This window comes from Rhodamnia argentea, chromosome 8, assembly GCF_020921035.1.
Source record: "Rhodamnia argentea isolate NSW1041297 chromosome 8, ASM2092103v1, whole genome shotgun sequence".
Taxonomy (NCBI): domain Eukaryota; kingdom Viridiplantae; phylum Streptophyta; class Magnoliopsida; order Myrtales; family Myrtaceae; genus Rhodamnia; species Rhodamnia argentea.
The window spans coordinates 21,628,947-21,652,358 of NC_063157.1; the positions used below are offsets into that span (position 1 = coordinate 21,628,947).

The 23,412-nt window shown below is 40.1% G+C and overlaps 3 protein-coding genes across 8 annotated transcripts; all 3 read left to right on the forward strand.

The window, feature by feature from the left end:
• Positions 1 to 960: 960 nt before the first annotated feature.
• LOC115748158 (chorismate mutase 2) lies at positions 961 to 5,717 on the forward strand. 3 transcript variants are annotated; one of them, XM_030684600.2, is made up of 6 exons: positions 964 to 1,212; positions 2,844 to 3,065; positions 3,928 to 4,014; positions 4,123 to 4,266; positions 4,830 to 4,922; positions 5,249 to 5,717. In XM_030684600.2, the coding sequence occupies exons 2-6, from the start codon at positions 2,856 to 2,858 to the stop codon at positions 5,477 to 5,479; spliced, it is 765 nt and encodes a 254-aa protein (XP_030540460.1). In that variant the 5' UTR covers positions 964 to 1,212; positions 2,844 to 2,855; the 3' UTR covers positions 5,480 to 5,717. The 3 variants fall into 3 exon arrangements, with proteins under 3 accessions (XP_048139906.1, XP_030540460.1, XP_048139905.1); XM_048283948.1 differs by lacking the exon at positions 964 to 1,212 and adding an exon at positions 1,583 to 1,601; XM_048283949.1 differs by lacking the exon at positions 3,928 to 4,014 and having other exon boundaries at positions 961 to 1,212.
• Positions 5,718 to 6,656: 939 nt separating this feature from the next.
• On the forward strand, positions 6,657 to 14,751 carry LOC115748151 (SNF2 domain-containing protein CLASSY 1-like). 4 transcript variants are annotated; one of them, XM_048283508.1, is made up of 9 exons: positions 6,657 to 7,301; positions 7,507 to 7,638; positions 7,737 to 7,861; positions 8,293 to 8,407; positions 8,720 to 8,967; positions 9,822 to 11,267; positions 11,436 to 11,579; positions 11,808 to 13,724; positions 14,308 to 14,751. In XM_048283508.1, exons 4-8 carry the CDS (start codon positions 8,356 to 8,358, stop codon positions 13,716 to 13,718), a joined length of 3,801 nt encoding a protein of 1,266 aa, XP_048139465.1. In that variant the 5' UTR covers positions 6,657 to 7,301; positions 7,507 to 7,638; positions 7,737 to 7,861; positions 8,293 to 8,355; the 3' UTR covers positions 13,719 to 13,724; positions 14,308 to 14,751. The 4 variants fall into 4 exon arrangements, with proteins under 4 accessions (XP_048139465.1, XP_030540446.2, XP_030540447.2 ...); XM_030684586.2 differs by having other exon boundaries at positions 7,737 to 7,764; XM_030684587.2 differs by having other exon boundaries at positions 6,657 to 7,182; positions 7,737 to 7,764.
• A 5,041-nt stretch (positions 14,752 to 19,792) lies between these two features.
• On the forward strand, positions 19,793 to 21,116 carry LOC115748159 (abscisic acid receptor PYL4-like). Its single transcript, XM_030684603.2, has one exon. It carries the CDS (start codon positions 19,888 to 19,890, stop codon positions 20,620 to 20,622), a length of 735 nt encoding a protein of 244 aa, XP_030540463.1. The 5' UTR covers positions 19,793 to 19,887; the 3' UTR covers positions 20,623 to 21,116.
• The last annotated feature ends 2,296 nt before the right edge of the window (positions 21,117 to 23,412 follow it).

Sequence of the window (23,412 nt, forward strand, 5' to 3'; positions counted from 1 at the left end):
TCAAGATTATTGATATTTAGGAAAATTTCAAATAAAAATATGAAGTACTTTCATTTTTTCAAACATAAAATTTGAAGTGATCATGTCAATCTCGGAAAAATGGTCTGACCTCACCAGCTATTCAATGGTATTTTCGACCTTAATTTTTTCTATTTTTTAATTTTTTTTTCTGTTTTTTTTTTTTTTTGCCTTTTAAAAGTTCAAAAAAAAAAAAAGACAAAAGCTCAAGCCCTCCGCCTATGGCCGCCACCCCCTCGCCCAAGTCCGGGGGACGGTTGTGGCGCTCTCTTGGTTCTTTTTTAAAAATCGTTAGCTTTTTAATTATTAATTTTGATTTAACTAAAATTTAGATCAAAATTATTTTTGGGTGAAAATACGCTTGATCGGCTGAAATATTTAGTTAGCCAGCAATGTCAGACCTTTATTTGAAACAGACATAGCTACCTCAGGCTTTTATTTGAAACTGTCATGGCTACTTTTGGTCCTTATTTGAAACATCCACTTCATGCTTTATTTAAAAAAAATAAGAATTTCAAACCCTTATTTGGAATTTCCTATGATAAATGAAACAAGAACATAAAATAAAATGTAAGGTTAAAACCATAGAGGTTGTGAAAGCTGAAAGCATTGTTGAGTTAATTGCTCTTTGATGTTTGACGTTCATTTCAAAGGCATATCGCGGCGAAAACCACTTCGGGAGATTTGGATTTTGCATCTACTTCGTCAAGCATTTCGAAATTAACCCGAATGTTGTGTACACCTCGTCTTAAACAAAGTCTTTCAATCCCGCAAAACGGAGGCATTTCCTCGAACAATTAACGTGCGACGTGCGTTCCACGAACTCCGTGTGATCCGCGCGTTTGTCCTATCCCAGCTTGCTTGTACGCGAATGTCTGATCGACCCCACGAAGATGTATCTAAGCCACGTCTGGAAAATTCCCATGGGGATCGTGGAAGAACGTCCACAGAAGAAACAGCGAAGCCGTAGCACGTACTGATTGGGAATTGATTGCCAGGAAAGTTCAAATCTTTCTCACAACTGTGAGTCCTCTTGCATTCCTTTGCGACCAAGTTTGCACCTTGATTACGCGTTTGATCTCCTACCTCGTTTGCCGTGTACGCTTATTTTTATGGGGAACGCTATCTGGTCCTCACCCACATCGTAGCTTTGTTCTTCTGGTTCTTGCTCAAGTTCATCGAGAAAGTGTCAAGGTTCGTGATTTTTTCCAACACTGCCATTGAATTGAAGCGCGTATTCGCAACTGTGTTTTACTTGGTTTGGTATACGATGTACTCTGCCTTGTCTCTGTTTGCTGGTATTTTTCTGCGTCCGAGAATGCCGGAAGGGCGGCTGTTTTATTTTGCATCGTTCATCTGCCTTTGTTTTTTTTTTTTTTCCGAATTCTTTCGAGAGGTTTGATTCTCAACATGATGCAATTTATCTATATGTTGGTTCTGGTTTGAAACCGCTGTAAATTCCACGGTTTCAATTTTTTTTTTGTAAAATCCGAGTACTTTGGTATTTGCTCTTGGTGCTCGTTAGTTAGATTCAAGCATCGAAGCTTCACATTTTAGACAGTGGCTGAATTTGTACTCTCAAAGTCAGCATTTTTTCAACTTTTTTTTTTTGTTAAATTGCTAGTCTGCTTTGATATGAGGAATGCACAAGGAGTTTTCCCTTTAATTTCTCTCTGGTGTTTCTCTTGATATTTGACCCTTCGTCGATCTGGCACGCTGAAATGGATCTATGAAGGGTTATGCACAAGATTATAAATGATGGCTATTTCTTCACTTCTAAAGCTGGTCTTTTTGTACATTTAGGTTGACTAGAGTATTTTTGTGATGATTTAATACTTACCCTTTACTTTCATTGCGACCATGTTTGTGGAAAATGTGAAGTGATATATCGAATATAAGCATTCTTGTGTGGTACTGTTCTTGTTAGGTAGCATGTGGCATTAATTCTAGACTATCTTTAGAGTGTCCAATAATACTGGGAAGGGTTCAAGTAACACGTATTGGCAATACATAGAAAAGATGGATTGCAAAACCCAACCTGAGTTCAACTTTATTTTGTTGATGAACTTTGAATCCACCCAAGTTTGGTGCCCCTAAATTAGGTTCTTTGGGCACATCTTGGTGTACTAGCTTAGCTTAGAGATATCAGAACTGTTTCTAGAAGTCCTATGACTCTGTAGCCTTTCATGGCTTTCTCGTTGTGGCCTTCTTTATCCTCACAAAGTTCATTCATGAATTTCTTTATGGAACTATAGTAGATGAGAAGTAAATCCTGCCAAGCTTAATCAGATTTTGATTTCAGTAGACGATTAATGCCTGTGCTGTTGAGATTGATCGTTATCAAACTAAGTTGCCAATCTTCTCAATCATTTGATCCAAAATTTCTATCCAAAAGTAGTTCCGTTGCAATTTCAAACTGGGAAGAGCTACTGCATGATAGCCTGACTCTGAAAACAGATGCATCATGATCCAGAAGGACATGTTCTTATGCAACACCACTTTCCCCTATCAACAATGTGAAGTTTAGCTGTGAGATTGTATCATGAGCACGGACAAGCTTTCCTTTAGAGCTTTACTAGTCACAATAAGATTGTTCTGACCATTAAGGATGAAAATCCGACTTCGAGCTCCAGTTATAACATCTGCTGAAAGTTTAGATTTGCTAAGGTGAACTCTTTTAGCAATCTTGACATCCTTTGATTTTTTCTATTATAAAATACATCCTTTTTAATGTTAGTAGCTGAATATTAACTGTAGGATTGTCTAGCTTAGCTGCTGCTTTGTGTTAATAAGCTGAGTGGTATTCTTTAATTTGTTTTGTGCCTTGCACAGAGGGCATGGAAGTAGCAGAGTCCAATGAAATGACGCTTGAAACGGTCAGAGACTCCTTGATCAGACAAGAAGATACGATCATATTCTCTCTCATCGAGAGAACTAAATACCCCATTAATGTTGGTGCTTACGATAAAACCAAAACTGCAGTTTCTGAGTGCTCTGATTCACTAGTAGAGTTCATGGTTAAGGAAACAGAAGCTGCTTATGCTAAGGTAAGATGCACTGTGTTATTGTTGTCCCATCAATTGTATGCCTTTGAGCCATTGATATCGTGATTTCTCATTGGATGTCTTCTCTTTGGCAGTTTGCCTTTTCGTTTTGTTTCTCCTTTAAAAAGAAAAAATGGCATATGTGTTCTTTTTCAGATCAATGAAAGTTCTATAATGGGCTAGTTGGGATTTCCTTTTCCCAATTAACTTTCCTAAAATGGATTTTGCTTTAGTAAATTTTTTATTAGTGAAATAGCCTTTTCCGACATAGCATTTGCTTTGATTGTTAGTAAAATATGCTGTAAAAGAGATATTCCCTTTGGCTTCTATTTTGAAATCGTGGAACAGGACTTGTTGCATTTCTTGTTTGTTTTCATGTGGAAGTTTTCTATTTTGGGGACAGAGCAGTCCTTTCTGCTTAGGGACTTGGTGTCAGTAGACAACCAAATGTCCAAACAATAAAATTGATTCTATCTATCAGCAACCGCTTATATCCTTTATTAGTGCCATGTCCATCAAAAGAGAAATTAAAGCGCGTGTCTCCTCGAGGCCTGTTTAAGGATCTTTTGTTGATTGCCATGTCTATTATAAGGATCATATTTCGCCTGCAAACATTTTACATAGAGGAAGTACTTGGAAAATGGCATATGTCACATGTGATACCTATACATCCTACTGTCATATGACTTCTGTATATATGATTATTGCATGATTGCAAATGAAATCTCCTTTTCCAGTTTTCTGAACGTAAAATTACCTTTTGTTTTTTGGTCGAAAATTTAAAATTGCTTGACTGGCTAGTTATGTATATCCTTGTCTAGAATCTTGATGCTTGTTTTAATGAACATGGCCCGGTATGAAACAGTGTGGTCGGTATGAAAACCCAGAAGAACATCCTTTCTTCCCTGATGGCTTGCCCACCTCACTTGTGCCGGCTTTCAACTATCCGAAGGCAATTCTCTATTCCAGCTTTTTGTTTTTCCCTCTCCATCAGACAGCTCTGGATATATGTATTGCTTATCTATTGTCTTTAGATGTGTTTGACTGATTCCAATTACAGATTTTGCATCCTGCAGCTGCTTCGATTAATGTAAACAGTACTATATGGGAAGTGTATTTTTCTCAACTGCTTCCACTGATTACTGTCCCTGGTGATGATGGCAACTATGCCACTTCAGCTGTCAGTGATCTTGCATGTTTGCAGGTAAGAGCACCGATGAAATTATCACTAGTGATTGGAGTACTATACATATTACATGTAGTAAAGGGGACTTTTTTCTGTTTTTGATGAGAAACATAAGTTCTTGAAAGGCTGGAATTTTAAGCTCTCTTTGGGAGGTCCAGAGTTCTTGTTAGAGTAACGAAAAGGGCTCTGCAGGGCACTTACAGTCTCCATCCCTCCATAAGTACTTCAATCTACAACATTTGAATACACCCAATTGGAAGTGGTTAAAATATTGACCAACATGAGACTAAATTACATGATATTGATTATCCTATTTTGTTTAGGCCAAGGTGTTTCAATTAATTGGTGAAGTAATAATGCAACATCTTGGAAGGCATAATTATCTTATGTGTCCTTTGTAGTAGATAATGACTAAATGCCTGGAATGTAAAAAGGTCAATCTTTGATTGATCCAACTACGTGAAAGATGCAACTACTTGTGCCCAAGAACATGATCACAGGCGAAGCTGATCTTCCCTAATGATATTTGGACTTCAATGCTGCTGGGATTATGTGAACTGGTGTTAACAACTGGTTTGCAGGCCCTCTCTAGAAGGATTCATTATGGAAAATTCGTGGCTGAGGTTAAATTTAAGGATGCTCCTAAAAAGTATGAGTCTGCAATTTGTTCCCAGGTATGTCGATCTTCCATGTTTAATTGTTGAGTAAAATTCTACTGTCTTTTCTGTGACGAAATACGTTACAGAAAGAAAACTACTGGCTGCCGATGTTGTGACGGAATACCTAGTTCCTGTCAAGTTCGGTTATGTTTGAAGGGAACCAAACAATACACAATTGGCCAGTTTTGGTATGGTTTGGGTTTCAGCTTTAAACAAGCAGCGAACAACCATGGAACTACAGATTCAATTGCTTTTGGAGTTACCCTAACCTGCAAATGAGGCCGCCTGAACTTACTTTCTCTAAACAACTGACTCGATGGATGGGGTCTTGCTCTTTCCAGGATAGAGATGCTCTGATGAAGCTGCTGACCTTTGAGACCGTGGAGGAGAGGGTGAAGAAGAGGGTAGCCAAGAAGGCAATGTTGTTTGGGCAGGAGGTGAGCCTCGATGACAATTACGATGAGAAGAAGCTGAAGATCGATCCTGCCATTGTTTCTCGCCTCTACGAAGAATGGGTGATGCCTTTGACCAAGCTAGTGGAAGTTGAGTACCTCCTACGCCGCCTAGACTAATGCATACTACATACTGCAGCTCTGCGTTATGGATCGAATGTGTAAGCAGTCGTGGTGGAGAAAGCATTTATCAGATCATGATTAGAGATCATGTGTCTTTGGCAGTTTACGATTCGGCATCTGTGAACGAATAAAATCGGGTTCTTTTTTCATCCTCCATGTATACAATCCAAGTTACGCAGAGTTTCTCTGATCCTTTTGTTATCTGCGAACCAGGAAGTACTAATTTTAAGGTGTATGATACTCTCTCTCTCTCTCTCTCTCATGTAAGATGAAGACAATGCTGAAAAATGGCTTCAAGCACAGAAATCCTGAGCTTTGTTGACATGCAGGGAGCAACAGCCCGGGTCTCCTGAGGATGTCTGGTCAACTGAGGTAGCAATAATTAGAATCCAATGACATCGTTAAGACCGTTATATTCTTAAGCAAAGAAAGAAAAAAAGACCAAAAATAAACAAAAACCATTACATTTTATTTCCAAGGCTTTCTTCTTTATCCAGTATACAGGCGAAATTGATGCGGTCGAATTAAAGAAATTGCATTTGAGCCTACTATCACATTGGACGCCAGAAACATGGTTAAAGTTCATTTACAAGAGTTCTGGATTGGGTGCTACTGGATCCGACCATCTTCTTGTTTGGAGATGACGAAATCAATTTTCTCTCAAACAATCGAATTACCTAGGCATTGACGAATCGAGAAGTGGGAGGGTGATGCTGCCGCCGTGCAATTTTCTTTTCATGTGGCAAAAATGTATTGTAATTCAGAAAAAGGTTTTCTTGTATTTCGCCTTTTTCGTATCGAAATTTGTTATTCGACACAGCTCCTAAATCTAAATTTGCGATTCCACCGACGGCTGCTGTGCTTTTCTTCTGAGTTTTCTTGATTCCCTTCTTATTGTTGTTTACATTAGTCTGGTCGTTTGCTGTTATGTTCATCCAAGTTAAGATCCGGCGACATCTTTGCCTGAAGGACGTTTCATGCGAGGATGAAAATTCCGTTAATACATTCTCCCCACCTTTTCCGGGAAAAAGGAAAGAAAAAAAGTTCAACAGAGAAAAAAAGAAATTTGACAGAAGAAACCAATACGGCCTCTGACTTGGTCTGCACAAAGTCAGTCAGTCTCGCTTGCATTTCATCGTTCACACGAGCCTCTCCTTCTTCACCCAGCTACCCAACGGCAATTACACTTGGGTTCTTTCTCTCTCTCTCTCAGAACAGTGTTGACATTACATCACAATTTTTCCAGACCAACGAAGATTTTACGGACAAATCTTAATCTGCCAAAAAAGCAAAAAACACCCCCACAAACCCTGAAAGCACTTCTCTCTCTTCGCTCCATCGTTTTCGTTGATTGCCCAGAAAACAGAGACAGCGAGCAAGAGCATTTACTTTCTTTACCAGAAACAAGAAAAAAGCAAAGACCCTTTAAAGCTTTGTTTTTTAGCAGTCAGAAAAAGAAAGATAAAGTTTTGCACCCTGCACAGAATCCAATACTCACTGAGTGCATAGATTTCTCCGTTTCTCCGTCCCTGTCTCCCTCTCTCTCTCTCTCTCTCTCTCTCGGTTTCCGCAATTCTTCTTTACTCTCTCTGCAGCTGCTCTGAACCCATCAACATTTCAAGACTCTTCTTCTCTCTCTCTATCTTCACTTTTGAGGGGGTCAAACGATCGCCGGAAATCTGCCACAGTCGCCCGTTAAAGTAATTACAGCTCTCAGCTGTTCTTTCATTATCCAATTTTCATGAATTAAAGGTCGCGACTCCTGCATTGCATTTTCTTGGGTGTGTCATATGTGTTATCAAGATCAAGCTTCTGAAAGGTACTTCATTTTTTTTATCTGACGATCTCGTTGATGTCATCTGCATTATTGTGATCAAGTTGTCTCCTTACTTTTGTGGGTTGAAGCCAGATTTTTTTTTCTTTCTTTTTCGGATACCTGTTTTTCCATATGTTCAGCTTCTGTATGACATGATTTTTGCTTTAATTTGCTTTTCCGAGTAAGTTTTTCTTTGCCTTTCTTTCAGGCCCCGATATGGATCGCATGGCCATGGAAAGAAGGAAATGGAATGTCATACCATTTTTGCTAGGTTAGAAAGTTAATGCTCCTCTTTGCAGGTACAGAGCATCATCTTCCTTATAAGAGGGAAACGAAAATGGTAAGTGAAAAAGTGGCATGAAGATTTTCTTTAGTTGAAAAATGGAGTTTCAATATGCATATTCTTTTTGTTTTTGACTTTCGTTATCATCTTCGCAGAATACATTTTGCTGGATGCTCTTGAAAGGTGAGAAATTCATGACTTGGTATACAGAAAATTCAGAGTGGCCTGCTTTAGTAATTAGGAAGAAGCTATGCAAGCCAGTGCCTAATTGAGTTTTACAGTAATTCTTTGTTAATGTTCTCCATTTCTTTTAGTATTATGTATTGTTCTGATCTAGCCTCACCTTGATAATGAAAGTTCATTTGTCAGTACGATCTGATTAATCTAGTTTGGCGTCCTGGGGTCGAAACAGAATTGACAAAGGCAGTGTCAACATATACTTTTGACATATGCCATGGATCCATTTCTTGAGAGTTCCAATTTTTCGTTCAGATGGTTCTAACATGTCTCAAGTCCATAGTGTGACGTTTTCTCTCCTGATTAATCTTCACAAACAATTATAGCAGTTAAAGAGAAGAGAAAGGAAAATTTATACCACATGGTGGATCTACTGTTATAATGGCAGTGGTTGGCCTAGGGATGATGATGTCCCGATAAATAACGCACACAAGTTCTACTCTCTGACGGGCAATCTTTGGCAATACTTCTCAGGTAAATGATTCTTGATCAGCATTTCGTTGAAAGCTAAAGAAAGCATTTTACTGCTGGAGAGTTATGGGAAAGAGAAGGGATTTATATCAGTCCAAGCATCCATTTAATGCATACCGTAAGCATGGGCTCTCACTCTCATTTGCTTCTTTCTTTTTGACAAATCTCCTGATTCAAGATTAATAGCAGACTTGTCGGGCTTCATCCATGCATGATAAATAGTTACCGCTGAAGTGCCATAATTGGATCAACTGATTTAACCAACTTTTGATACTGCTATAATTGAAAGGGACATATATGTGATTTCATGGCAACATGACGAGGCTGATATGATTAGTTTCCTTATAGTCCTAGACTTTCTTTTAGAATATTATAGGCAGTAAATTGCCAACGTTTAACTTCTAGTATCCCATGCTTTTCCCGATGTCAGCTTTTGAGGCTTTGTGTGTGGGATCATGGCAACCTGTGGAGTCAATAAGATTTAGCCATGGAAGAATGACCACATGCACTGTCGATGACCGGTACACAATCGAGGAAAGTGGACCTTTCACTAACGTACGGATAAAGTCACGTCAAGCAACATTATCTGATTGTACCTGCTTTTTGAGGCCTGGGGTGGACATATGCGTGCTTTCTCCTAGCGAAATATTTGATGGCTTTGGAGAACTTCAAGAGCCTGTAAGTTTGCCTGCTTGTTTGGTAGTGTTCTCTCTTGAAGCATTATTGCTTGAAGCTTGTTCTCGCTGTGTTTGTACAGTGAGCTTAATGCGTTCTTTGCGCATTAGTGCTGTCTCTTTCACTCAAGCAACTAAAAAGGTTTCCTTTTCAATGCTACTACTATTCAGTACTCCTTTCCCCAGAACATAACTTGATTCATATTGGACATGATGACCTTCATCCAGATGCAGGGTAGACTAATTGTACTTTGTTTCTGCATTAGTCGATTTCATATCTGCTCGATATTGGAGGGGAAATTGTTATTTCCTATTTGTAAGCGGTGACTTGTTGAATCTGAAGTTAAAAAATACTCATTTTTGTCGCCTTTTTCCTCATGGTTGAGCTGTTTTTTTAATTTTTGTGCTATTTCTGCTGTTTGAATGCCTACGTACAAAAAAGGCTCGGGACTCGACAAAGCGTCCTATTTGAGAAGATTCATACGGGTGACACCACTTAAATGGCTTAATTTCGTTGTTGCTGTTGTTACTGTTGTTGTTGCCCCTACGTCCCTCTAATCAAGAAGAAAATGTGAATCAAGTTATGCGGCTCCTCTGCCTCTTGGTCAAGCAGCTTCTCCTTATCATCAAGAAAATTGGAAATAATGTTTTCCTGACTGGTTTAGTGCTTTCATAGAAGTTTTATTTCGGACTAAGTCTTACAGCACCACATTGTCCAACCCATGATACAATGAAATATATCCCCTAATTATGCTCATTCACATTGCAAAATTTTCGATCTTGCTTAACTCGGAAATTCAGAATTTCCAGTGAAAAGATTCCTTCTTTAAATCTTAACCATTGTACTTTCTTTTTCAGGGGTGGGTTGATGCACGAATAAGTTCGATTGAGAGGAAGCCTCATGAATCTAGATGCTGCTGTCAGTTCTATGTGAAATTGTACACTTCCAAATGTCCTCTTGGCTCAGAAAAAGGAGTACTTAGTAAAAAGATTACTTCAGTAGGAATAGATGACATCTCCATTCTCCAAAGACTTGATTCTAAACATTTTGAAAGCCAGCTATATCGATGGACGTACGCTGAGGACTGCTCTTTTTTGCAGAGAAGTAAATTGCTACTAGGAAGATTCTTGGCTGACATTTCTTGGTTTCTTGTCACATCAGCCCTGAAACAGATCATTTTCAATGTAAGGTCACTGCACAATAAGATTGTCTATGAAATAGCTGGTCATGATGGAAGAGTCTCTTTCAATTCTGACAATAACTTGAGAACCCTGAACTTCAAAGTCGAAGATGAAGTTATGCTTCCTGTTGTAGTCCAGCATGTTCCAACAAAAGCAAGTGAGTCCAGTGTTGCTTTAGAAGAACATGAATCTGCGCTTGTGCCCTTCTCAGACTTCATGGACTTGAGACGCTCCAAACGTAGAAACATTCAGCCAGAGCGTTTCCTTGGATGTGATGTATCCCAGTTAAACATTTCCTTTCATACTACGGGGCTATACAAGGTTGATAAATGGAACAGTATTGAAGAAGATGAAGAAATGTCTCTACCGCTCTCTAAGCTATTTGGTTTGCGTACGAAAAGTTCAGTTGAACATGCAGGGTGTAAGAGAAGGAAGTGGTCCCGCAAAAGGAAAATCACGAGAGATCTTGTTGTGCATGAGAAGTCATTTGAATCAAGGGAGGAAAAACAGGCTGTTGGTAAGCGAAAAGACTATCCCGCTGAATCAAGCACCAGTAGCCGAAAGGATTACCAAAATCGACTTGCTATTGTTCCTCTGGGTACTGAAAGTGATCTTATTGCTCTCAATCAATATCATCCACGAGCCAAGATCCCAAGAAATCGTTCACGGGTGAACGATGAAGATCCGTCGTATAATTCTATGCAAAGTTCATTGGTTGAGCAGGGTAGGGGTTTTCCTGATCTAGAAGATATGGAGTTTGAAACAAGATGGGTCGGAAGTTCTCCAGGCAAGAAAATTCAACGGAAAAAGTACCACCAACTACAAACCAAAAGGGAGTGTCTGACTGAGGAGAGAATCTACGGCCAAAGAACCTTAAGTGCTGGCATGTACAAGGATCTCATAAAGTCTTACATGAAGAGCATTGATTCCACTGTAGTAAACAATGAAGAGCCTCTTTTGGTAGATCAGTGGAACAGGTTGGCCAGCAGAAATCATGTGGACCGCCGATTTGAGGTGGAAATACCGTCACCCGTAGAGGAAGTTGAAGACCCCGAATTAGAGATGTTGTGGAGAGAGATGGAGCTGTCCATGACATCATCATACCTTTTCGAGGAGAACGAGGTATGTATCTTTCAGTTCTTATCTGGCATCTCTGCCCTTCAATGAGGGAATAGTAGGAATAAAGGAAGCTTTATCTCTTGAGAACTAAAAACTTCACAGTTTCTTTAGCATTTTATGCTAGATGCATTGTCAATACATTTGAGCCTTATTTAGTAAATATCTTTTCAGGGATCAAAAGCTGAGTGCAATGAGTATGTGGAAAGAACAATTAATCCCTGCCACCACGAGAATATTCTGGATGAGGAAATCGGGATTGTATGCAGATTGTGTGGTGCTGTGATCTCTGAAATAAGGGATATTTCACCAGCATTTGTAAGTCATCGACACTTCATTTCATGTACAGTTTCTTTATCTGCGGCTCCACATTTGGCAGTGCCTTGTCCAAAATTCTTCTAAATGTATCAACTGGTGGCTGTTGCCTTCTATATGGGGCATTTTAGTGAATTCTTGCACCTCAATCCGTCATTGCATGTGATCTGTCTACAGTTCCACATTCGCCCGTTGTCTCTGATTATTTTTCTCCACTATATGTACCTCTAGCTGCCATCGGCAACCTGGACAACAGACCACAAGACAAACAACGAACAGAAGGCCGAACACGATCAAGCTGAAGACGATGGTCTAGATACCTTCTGCAAGAATGATGCTTCGGACCCAAAAGTAGCAGAAGAAAACGAGAACGTATGGACCCTAATTCCTGAACTTAGGAAAAAATTGCATATCCATCAGAAAAAGGCTTTCGAGTTTCTATGGCAAAATGTGACGGGATCGCTGCTACCAGCTAAAATGCAAACGTCGGGCAAGAAGACCGGTGGTTGTGTCATATCTCATACCCCTGGAGCTGGAAAGACTTTTCTTATAATCGCATTCCTTGTCAGCTACTTGAAATTGTTTCCGGGCAAACGACCATTGGTTCTTGCTCCGAAGACCACGCTGTATACCTGGCATAAAGAATTTGTCAAGTGGGAAATCCCAATACCTGTCTATCTTATCCATGGTCGTCGGAGCTACAGAGTATTCAGGCAGAAAAGTATGTCATTTGCAGGGATGCCAAAACCTGGCCAAGATGTTATGCATGTTTTGGATTGCTTAGAGAAGATACAGAAGTGGCACGCTCATCCCAGCGTGCTTGTCATGGGATATACCTCCTTTTTAACTCTAATGCGAGAAGACTCAAAATTCGCACACAGAAAACACATGGCTAAAGTATTGAGAGAAAGCCCCGGTATCCTCATTCTAGACGAGGGTCACAACCCCAGAAGTACCAAATCCAGGCTGCGGAAAGTTCTGATGAAAGTCAAGACGGACTTGAGAATATTGCTCTCTGGGACGCTCTTTCAGAATAATTTCTGTGAGTACTTCAATACTCTTTGCTTGGCAAGACCGAAGTTTATCCATGAAGTGTTGAGTGAACTGGATCCAAAGTACAAAAAGAAAAAGAAGAAGAAAGCGCGCAACTTGTTGGAATCTCGAGCGAGGAAGTTCTTCATTGATAATATCGGAAACAAAATCAATTCCAGCAACGGTGAAGAAAGGATACAGGGCCTAAACATGCTGAGGAATATGACAAGTGGATTCATTGATAATTATGAAGCCGGAAATTCAGATACTCTTCCCGGTTTACAAAGCTATACTCTATTGATGAACCCAACAGACATTCAACAACATGTTCTGTTGAAGCTTCACAGAATTATGTCTAAGTACCATGGATATCCTCTTGAGCTAGAGCTTTTGATTACGCTTGGCTCCATACATCCTTGGCTGGTGAAAACTGCTTGCTGTGCCAGCAAATTTTTTAACAGGGAGGAACTGATGCAGCTGGAAAAGCACAAGTTCGATATTAAGAAAGGGTCAAAAGTGAAGTTTGTCCTTAGCCTCGTGTATCGCGTTTTTCAGAAGGAGAAGGTTTTGATATTTTGCCACAACATTGCCCCCATAAATTTATTTCTCGAACTTTTCGAGAACCTTTTTGGCTGGCGGAAGGGAAAAGAAGTTATGGTCCTCACAGGGGACCTGGAGCTTTTCGAGCGAGGAAGAGTGATGGATCAGTTTGAGGAGCCCGGTCATCCCTCGAGAATACTTCTTGCCTCTATAACGGCCTGCGCTGAAGGTATCAGTCTGACCGCAGCTTCCCGGGTGATCTTACTGGATTCTGAGTGGAACCCGTCAAAAACCAAGCAGGCCATTGCACGGGCCTTTCGTCCCGGTCAGCAGAAGATGGTTTATGTGTACCAGCTTCTGGCGGCGAACACACTGGAGGAAGATAAGTATCGGAGGACCACATGGAAAGAATGGGTGTCCAGCATGATTTTTAGTGAGGCATTTGTGGAGGACCCGTCTTGTTGGCAAAGAAACAAGCTTGAGGACGAGATATTGAGAGAAATGGTGGAGGAAGACAAATCAAAATCCATTCATATGATTATGAAGAATGAGAAGGCTTCAACAAACTAATGAAAGGTGAGGTGCTGTTTGGCTGCTCAAGGCACATTTTCTTGTGCAAACTCGGACTTGCATTCGCATCCTTTTATTTCTTACCTTTGAGGAAAAGTGTTTCCTTATGAATGGCTTTGAGAAGTAAATCTGTTCACGACGTTGAACTTGATCTACCATTTAAAACACCCAAACTAGCTTAGCGAGTAAGAAGCTAAACTTCGCCGGACGAACACGGCAGGTCTCATGGTAACAGAGCATATGAATTTAGGAGTTCAAGCATTCAAAGCCATCAATTCTCTTTGGTTCAGCATTATCTTTATTTCTCCAATCTTTGAGTTTCTACCTTTCCTTTGCTTTCATCATGGCAACCGAGAGAAAAGGGAAATATAACTTATGTGTGGTGACCTCCTGTTGTAGTTCTACAATGACATAATCGGTTACCGTATGTATATCTATATTTAATTCATCGGCCGTTCACGTTTTCCTTTTGGTAGCATGATGAATTTTATCATGATTTCCCGCTTAGAGTGGTTAGTGGCATTACCATTTCCTCCCTTTCTGTCATTAGCTACTGCTTTGGTTTCCTCATACATTCTCATTACTGCAGTGAACAAGTGGGAATAATTACAAATAGATGCTGTTGCTTCTAAAATATAGTAACCCGCATCAATCATGTATGGATAATCCAGAAGAAGAAGAGGAGGAAAACCAAGAGAAGACAATCAAGGGGTTGCTCGATGAGGAGCTAAGCCTGTGCTTTTATTATATCGCAAAAGCATCCTTTTGGCTGCATTGGAGGGACTTGTTGACTGGGATAATGACAATATTGTGCAGTGTAGGAGAAACTTATAAAAAACTCTGGCAAAACGTGGAGAGGAGCCTTTCTAGGCCCGAGTTTGGCATCGAACATTGTCGATCAATCGTGTGACTATGGTAGCTTTTAGACTTATCTGTGAGTAACTCGGCCTGTCGAGCGTATTCTATGACGACGAAAGAGATCTTGAACCTCGGCTCATTAAATAAATGAGCATGCTGAAAAGGAAATGTTTGCTCATGCAGCCGCTCTTCCAGGTAGCATTCACAAGGTAGGCTTGTCCTCTTTCTGAAGAAGGATTAGGGATTCGTGTTCGCATTGTGCTTTTAACTAGTGCAAATTCTTGTTAGCGTAAGCCATGACGTTATCTCCATTCTGCATATTGGATAATCGAACTCGTGTTACTCAAACGGACAGGGTTGCTTAGGCGTCGCATCTTCCATTCTCCTCAGAATTTGGTGATACAGATTGCGTTCTCGTGTCCAACTTTGTCAACCCTGATCGACATGCTAAGTTATGGTTTCCCTATAGTGATGCCCTTCCTAGTTAATGGATACCCTATGCTTCTTCTCTTTACTATCTGGGTTAGGAATTCGGTACTTTCTTTCCCCACACCCTTTCTCTAGCTTTCCAAACATAGTGCTGGTGTGTCTGTATAAATGCAGCTGTTTCATCTCTTTACTACAGTTCATCAGAGCTTTCATTTCCTCAGTCATGGCCAGAGCTTCCCTTTGTATCAGATATCAGTCAAACCGCAGACTAAAGAGTATCATACTTAGAATTCATTGGGACGAAGCAACATTAGGCCAAAGAAAAGAACCGGATGAAGAAGGCCCGCCATAAGCAATTGGAGGATGTATCTCCATCTGATTCTGACCCCACAAAAATTGATCTTTAGCTGTAATTTTGGAGGATCTTCTCCACTTTGTCACGTCAAGTTTTAGGGGGGGTTTCAACAACTATGTTGACTGCGGGTAGGGTTGGGAATGAAATGTCTGTATCAAAGATCATCTGAAGATTGGACCAGCAAAGCTGACCATTCCATCAACTAAAAACCATATTAGAAATAAAGAATAAAATGGTATAATTAGTTCCATTCCACTTGTTGTATGATATCCCCCTTAGAAGCTTCTTTAACCAAACCCTAACTCCAAGTTTTCTTTATAAATATAGGTCTGTAAACCCTAATTGCAAGTTGACAAGTTAGAATTGATTTATTCCACCATGAATCTATCCAAGGATTCTCTTCTTTCTTTGGCTCACAACCACATTAATTTCCTTGACTTCAGTTGGTTTTTTCTTTTTTTTACTTGGAATATTAGGTAAAAGGGTCAACATGCCCATTTTTCTATGACATATTAACCACAAGATCTTAATGAGTTGATGATACTTTAATTACAGAATCTGACTGAAAATAATTTTTTTAGATTTTGGGTCTAATTATTTTACCATTTTTCCCAGTCTATTTAGATCACGCATGAAGAGAGATGTATCGCTATGACCACCTTCAATGTATATGTGTTTCGACAGAAATTTGAGTCACCATTATGAAGTTGATGTACGTGAGTTTTTTTTTTTAATCATGGTTAGGCCTAAAATCATGCTAATACTCTCAAAAGTAGTTGCGAAGCATCTTTATGTTTCATTACCAGGCAAGTGTTGATAAAGATCTGTCGCCAAAAATTCATTTGGCTGGAGTAATTAAGAAGGAATCAATCGTTACTCCAATGTGATACATCTTACACAATTTTCAGCCTTCGAAAGACTGATTAATTAACTAACTGGATGCGAGAATGTAGCTATCCTAGATTACTGTATTTGTCTTTTATTCCAACTTGAAAATAACTTCTCCAAAATGTCATGAATTAGATGTGGTTCATACGTGGTGTACGTCATAAAAGACGGCAACGGACAACGGATACGGCGCCATTGACATATGGCTAAATGGAAAGGAAATTTCAGACACATAACGGGAGAGTAAATAAAACTTCACATTCAAACGGTCGAATCCACTATTGACTTGTGGGTTTAACTATTAACCGTCTCATTAACCATCAAATCAAGGGTAGGGCGGCTCGGGGAAAATTGCCCTAGGAAACCAAACGATTTCTAGGGCAATTTTGGAATATTCATGGACCACGAGAGGCTCTTTGCAAGTCGCAACTAGCAAAGATAGACCCCAAAGGAAGTTAACTGTCTTAATGTCTGGTCAAAATCAACAAGAATAGGGTACCTGCTGCCCATACGGCTAAATTATGAACTTGTCTATGCTAGTATTCTTTGGTGGGGGCCAAACCAGCCCCTCTACTGATATGTTTTGCCTCGTACATATATGAACCTCAAAAATTACATATAGGAAGAAAAATGTTAAATGTTATCGTACCATTTAATCAATATAATAATAGAGACGTCCACCTCTTTCCGTCTCTCGTAATTCCTTTTAACAATACATCGGACGCCGAAAACCAATTAGCGATACGCTTAATTGTGTTTGGTCCCTTATATAAGCTATTGAATGAACTAGGGCTATTTCAACTCTTAGAGTTTTCTTATGCTGTCTATAAATATTAACTTTTTATAATTGGGAGTTGTAATAGAGATGCGAAGTGTTCTAATTTAGTTGAGTCTTCTGCTAGATATAACCCTAGTTTAAGGGTGAATTGTAATAAATTTTTCTGTCTTATTTTTTTTTTTCGCATTTACTCTCTATTTCGTTATGTTTGTGCGCTTAATTCTATCAAATCGTTTCCCGCATGCCGATTGCTAGTGAGTCATTCGAGAGAAGATGAAAGGATACGATGCGGGTCAAGAGGGAATGAGAGGGTTTCGACGGCAATACGTTGGAAGCGGCCTACGAAAGATGAGATTGATGATGGACATGGTCATGACTCGCGGGGGGAGGGAGGTATCATGTGAAGAAGTAGGTTCCAATCAGTAAAGAACTCATCAAGTTGCCTCACCAAACGGAAAAAGGAGAACGAAAGAGGGGGAAAAAGAACCGAGCAAGTTGATCGAAGTTGGTGGGGATAGAAATTCGAGGGAAAGGACAAATGATAAGGGTTCACCCGAATGGAATCATTTATGTTAAAAAGCTGTGGAGGAGTTGATTAAACGGCAAAGCCAACTACTGCTTGAGGGAGATGGGTAGAAGGTGAAGTGACCAAACTGGACATTGCAAACTGAGTCTAACCAAAGACATGGGAAAAGCTTTCGGAAGAAACAATGGCAAGTTTCGGCATTAAATTTCATGTATTGGTACTATGGTCCCGTTGCGTGAATGCACGCTCGTTTGCACTGAAAGATATTGCATGCGGCTACAATTAAGCGATCCTAACCCTAAAAACTCGATGGAGAAATGTAACTCCGTGCATCACAACCTCTTGACCGACGACTAATTACGACTGTTCCATTGTCGAATAAGAAAACTACAGTTTTTTTTTTTTTTTTGGGGGTGGGGGGAGGAGGACATAGCTTGTTCTGTCATCATCAACTTGTTACATTATTTCAGCGGGAAACAATGGGCTAATTTTCGCTTAGGGTTCCTCGCACGCTCAAAGATTAGCCCCACTTGCGAATTTTTCTTTTTTGGAATTCGGGCTAACTTTGGATGGATCAGGAGACACGCAGAAATCAAATCAGCATCTTTTTCTTTTATTTGAGTTGTTAAATTATACCAAATTGGTCTATGAACCAGAGGTACAGTCGGTCGATAAACTTCAGCACCCAATAAAGTGACGCTGACTAGAAAAATAAAAGTACATAAATATATAGCCTTATGGACAATTGGGTACGCATCCACCATTCCAGTTGCTAACCAGTTGGAGCTGGATGTGCCTTTTTGAGCTCTAATTTAGGCTGCACTAAGCTCAAGTCTACATATTAATCAAACTCTAGACTTCAAAAATGCCGGATTGATTTTGGTTTTTCGTTTATCTCTTATTGCGTAATTTATTAATCCAAATCTTGATATTTTACGTACTTTGAGGTTTTCTCCCAAAATTTCACAACAGTTGGCCGGTCGACAAGTAGTTTTCTTTTCAATTCTTTGAAATCTGAAAAATGATTTCAATTTCAGCGGAGCACGTTTGTTTAACTATAAATAAACAGGTCCAATTTGGAGGGTTAAATAAGATTACGGCGTTTTTATCACGGCCGCAGAAGGTCGTGATTGCAAGTTGCATGGTTGAACTCTGCACTCAATTCATTATCATTAGCAAACAATAAGCAAAAAGAACTCGTTCTCGCAAGACTATGCCAACATGAAGATTTTTCACAGAGTTATACTCTTCCAACCTTGTCACGGTTTTCTTCAAATAAAACATTGTTAAATTAACTTAGCATTGCAATTATATTTGATTATTAGGAATATTATGTGCACATGTTTTACTTTTGCCAAATTTTAGGAGAAAGGGTCACTCAGTCTTCCGAGTACTATCAGACACGATGGCGGATGGCTTGACCGAGGAAAATTAGGTTTTGTTGACCCGGACATAAACTTCTCTCGTATGTAAAATGAAAAATAATGGCTTTCTTGCCGGCGTAAGTTGCCAAAACGAATGTAAATACTGGAACATCATCTGGGAAAGTGCAGGACCACAAGACAAAATTTCCTCATGCGACACGGTCAAACCCCAAAACCTTAATTAGCGCCCGAAAGCACCATATTCAAAGCTTAGACTATTCCCGACCAAAAAAAAGGCTTAGACTATAATTTTTTACAATTAATTTGCATAACGCTCACGTAAGAGATGATCTTTCCCTCTCTCCCGCTCTGTGATATCACTTCACATCAAGAAATTCCTACATGACCCGTAAAAGTAGATAGATCAACGTGATAATAATGTCTCCAATGTCACATTTCTCCTAGACTTGTAAATATTGTCTTAGAGTTTTGTTACTTCGGTCCATTGTCGAAAAGAGGGAGCATCGACAACCGAAGAGGGCGCGGTTAACATGCGAATACACCAGTAGCACACCCTGATCTTTACTTAGGTTTCTTCCACCATGCCGAAAAAAAAATTGCATTTGAATAAGAACATATGGTCTTGAATAATGAACGGGGGGTGGCAATATGGTAGTTTCGAATAGAGACGTGGATAATAATTCACATGAAGTAAAGTCCAAAAAGCGATATGCAAGTTGGGCATCAACTTGCTTGGTCCGTCGTAAGCTGGTTGATAAGATAAACACCACACAACATTAATCTCCCAGCCCCAAAAGCTTTTAATTTCGTATTCTTGTTTTATATTATTTCTCTCTCTTATATTTCCAGTTGAAGAGCTAAACTAGTGCAAGTGGAGAAGAAAAAATGAAAGTTGAAACCCTTCTTTTTCTTGCTTTTCCTCTTTACTAACTCCCCATGAATTCACCTACATGCATATAAACCCTAGCTTTCTTCTCCGTTCAGATACAGAGAGGAAGCCCAGAAAGATCGAAGAAATCCCAAAAAGAATGCCTTCATCACTGCAACTACATCGAATCAACCCCTCCCATCCCACCACTGTAACCACCGCCGCCATCGCCACGAACTTCCACAAGCAAATAAAGATAGTTGATGTCGCCAGCCGAGCCGACGGGCTACCTCGCTTCGAGCTGGTGCCGGAATCCGTGGCCCAGTGCCACAGCCACGCGGTAGCCCCGAACCGGTGCTGCTCCGCCGTGGTCCAGACCGTCGACGCGCCCGTCTCCGCCGTGTGGTCCGTGGTCCGCCGCTTCGACAACCCGCAGGCCTACAAGCACTTCCTCAAGAGCTGCCACGTGATCGATGGCAACGGCGATGTGGGGAGCCTCAGGGAGGTGCACGTGGTGTCGGGCCTCCCGGCAGTTTCAAGCATGGAGAGGCTCGAGATCCTCGACGATGAGCAGCACGTGATGAGTTTTAGCATTGTCGGGGGCGACCACCGGCTCGCGAACTACCGGTCGGTGACCACGCTCCACTCCACGTCGGATGGGTCGGGTACGGTGGTGATCGAGTCCTACGTGGTCGATGTCCCTGACGGTAACACTAAGGAAGACACCTGCGTTTTTGCGGATACGATTGTTAGGTGCAATTTGCAGTCTTTGGCGCAGATCTTCGAGAGCTCAGCCAAGAGAAGCCAGCTAAAATAAGCATGCTCATCATCATCGTCAGATCATCATCATCGTCATTTGAAGTTTTAATTGGTGGTTCGCTTTGTTTTTGTTTCTGATGCGGGTCAGGTGCGCAGACCTCGGGTACCCGGCAGGCATTGGGAATTCATTTAGCTTTTCAAGCTATCTCATCTCAGGTTGCACATGGTAGAAGATGATAGAATATTACCACTGGTTCCTTTTCTTTCTTCTGGTCCTGTGTCAATTTGTTGCTTCTCTCTCTCGTTCTCTTTCTCTTTGTAGAGTGTTTCTTCTATATAATTTTGCCCAAAGAAGAAAAGTCAAGAATTCATCCTTTTGCTTTTTTGTGCACATTATCTGTCTCCCTGCTTTTAATTTTAACATTTGGATAGTTACTAGGTAGTCCTACTTTTGTAGTTTGTTTATGGATTTTAGCTGGACATTGTGAATTTTCTTGCTGTTCGTAAGTTTACACTTGGGAAAATCAATAAATCCTTAGTTCTTGCATGAGGCACTAGTCAGGGAGCCAAAGCACTTGCTACTATTGCATAATTTCTTATGCCGATACATTCAATAACGTCGGCAGCAAGAAATGAAGCTATGAGCCCAGGCCCCAGAATAAAGATCAAAACAATTCAGCAATACATCAACCCATAAGTACACTTCATTATGTAATAACCTAACCACTCTTATTTCCTAGATAGCATTCGGAGAGATTAATATATGCATCCTGCTCCTACGGTAGCTAGCTAGAAGTAGGAGAGACAAATGAACAAACTCTTTCTAGAATCGAGAAGAAGATCGATGTTTTCATTCAGCTATTATTCTATACCTTACACAGTGGATATATATGATATAAACCTATCAATATTTTAAAAAGTTAAATATACGCTATCGGTTTCAGACATTTCATTCAAATAAAAAGAATCAAGAAGCTGATGCAGATAAGAAAATCAAAAGCCGTACGTCCTGTATAAGTTTTTTCTTAGCATTAATGAAAGAGCAAAGCCATGATGGCGAGATATTTTCATGGAGTCGGCAATGATATTTGTGCGGCCAAACCTGTGAAACACAGTCATCAACAGCTGTGGGAGTAGAGAGAAAGAGCTAAAAGCAGAGAGAGAGAGAGGGGGGGGTGGTGGGGGGGGAGGGGGACCCAAAGGAAAACCCTAGTCGGAACTTTCTGTGCAAGTGCACACGAGGCCATGTTGGGGTTTCATTAATGGTGTAAGAACGAGTACCGATCTTTTTAAAAACTGAATCGACAAGAACAAGTTGGTGCAACTTGACCTGTTTATGATAACCCCAAGTTGATGTACGAAACAAGAACAAGTTGTTTGATTTCGCTTTGCCCTTTTTTCAATATTCTCTTTCTCTTGTCTTGGTTTTTTTTTTTTTCTTTTTGTTGCAAGTGGGGCAACGAGGCCTCCCATCGAATTCGAGTGGTTCCTCGTTTTTCTCCCTCGAGAATGTGACCGATTCCGACCCATATTTTTCATATGCTTCACGAACGAGTTGACGACTGAAAAGGATTTTTTTTTTTTTAATCGAGAGAAAGGAAAAATATTAACTCATGAATTCCTACCGAGAGTGATGGTCGGATTCTAATGAAATCTTGTCATTAGTTGGTGAGTACTTGGTTGTAGTTTCACCGTGTATTAGAGCATGTTGCGGGATCGATTAGGGAGGAAAATTAAGAAAGCGGCTAGTATGACGGTGGAATGAGAAATGATAGTATAACCATAAAATTCTAATCGCAAAATTCAAAGGAGGGCCCAACTTTGACTCCCATCTTTTCTGTTTCATCTTTTCAATTTGTTGTTGAGATATGACTGTGTCACGTTCTAATCAAACGACACAGTTACGCAAGCATGTCCCAAAAATTAATTAGATGAGAGATGCCTGCCATTCCCAATTTAGATAGTTTCCAAATTTACCTCATTTATTGCGTGCTTCACTAGAAAAGAAAATTGTTATGGCGCTTTGAAATTACTCTTCATGCATTCATACTATTGAATCTCGAAAAATCTAAGGTTGTCATAATTGGTGTCTTAATTGGTTAGGGCATGAGGGATTTCCAACCCAGGAAGTTGGATTCATCCATACGAGGCTCACCAACTCGTACAAACTGGTGACGGTCAAGACCAAAAGTTTCGACTTAACCAGATCAAGAATAATTGCCCGAAATACCCTAAACCTATTGTAATGCCCAATTCACTTCTAAACTTTTTTTAGTTTCACTAATTTAGTTCTAAATCTTTTGATAATTTGTCAATATAGACCTCCCGATTAATTTTAGCTAGAAATAGATAATGTGGATGATAACCATCCTATGTAGCAAAACCAACTGACGTGATGCAATTTTTTAGAAAATTTATGATTTTTGTATATATTTTTTCATCTATTTTTTCACATTCATCTTCTCGAAAGGGCTGGCAGAAGTTACCGGGGCCTTAGTGAGGGACATGAAGCCCTCGCCAATCATAGGCAAGGGTCGCGATGGCCTTCACACCTCGCCTTACCAATGGCCCTCACCGTGGCCGATAGCGATCAATCGGTCGCCGGCCATGTATATCCCCTAATTGTTTTAGGAAAAAAACGGAAAATATAAAATTCAAGCAATGTAAATATGTTATAAAAATTGTTAACGTCAGCACCGACCGTGCCATGTAAGAGTAGTAGTCAGACCTGATTGGACCATGACATCAACTATCTCCGGCCAAAATTGACTAGAAGAACTAAATTAGCAAATTGACATAAAGTTTAGGACAAAATTGCCAAAATTGAAAAGTTTAGGACTGCAGTGGC

Excerpts from the sequence above, each read along its gene's own strand:
- LOC115748158 (XM_030684600.2), top strand. The coding sequence starts at position 2,856 with ATGGAAGTAGCAGAGTCCAATGAAATGACGCTTGAAACGGTCAGAGAC. Across the intron at positions 3,066-3,927 it reads CAGAAGCTGCTTATGCTAAG|TGTGGTCGGTATGAAAACCC; the intron begins GTAAGATGCACT and ends GGTATGAAACAG. Across the intron at positions 4,923-5,248 it reads AGTCTGCAATTTGTTCCCAG|GATAGAGATGCTCTGATGAA; the intron begins GTATGTCGATCT and ends TGCTCTTTCCAG.
- LOC115748151 (XM_048283508.1), top strand. The coding sequence starts at position 8,356 with ATGGGAAAGAGAAGGGATTTATATCAGTCCAAGCATCCATTTAATGCA. Across the intron at positions 8,408-8,719 it reads GCATCCATTTAATGCATACC|CTTTTGAGGCTTTGTGTGTG; the intron begins GTAAGCATGGGC and ends TCCCGATGTCAG. Across the intron at positions 11,268-11,435 it reads ACCTTTTCGAGGAGAACGAG|GGATCAAAAGCTGAGTGCAA; the intron begins GTATGTATCTTT and ends ATATCTTTTCAG.
- LOC115748159 (XM_030684603.2), top strand. The coding sequence starts at position 19,888 with ATGCATATAAACCCTAGCTTTCTTCTCCGTTCAGATACAGAGAGGAAG.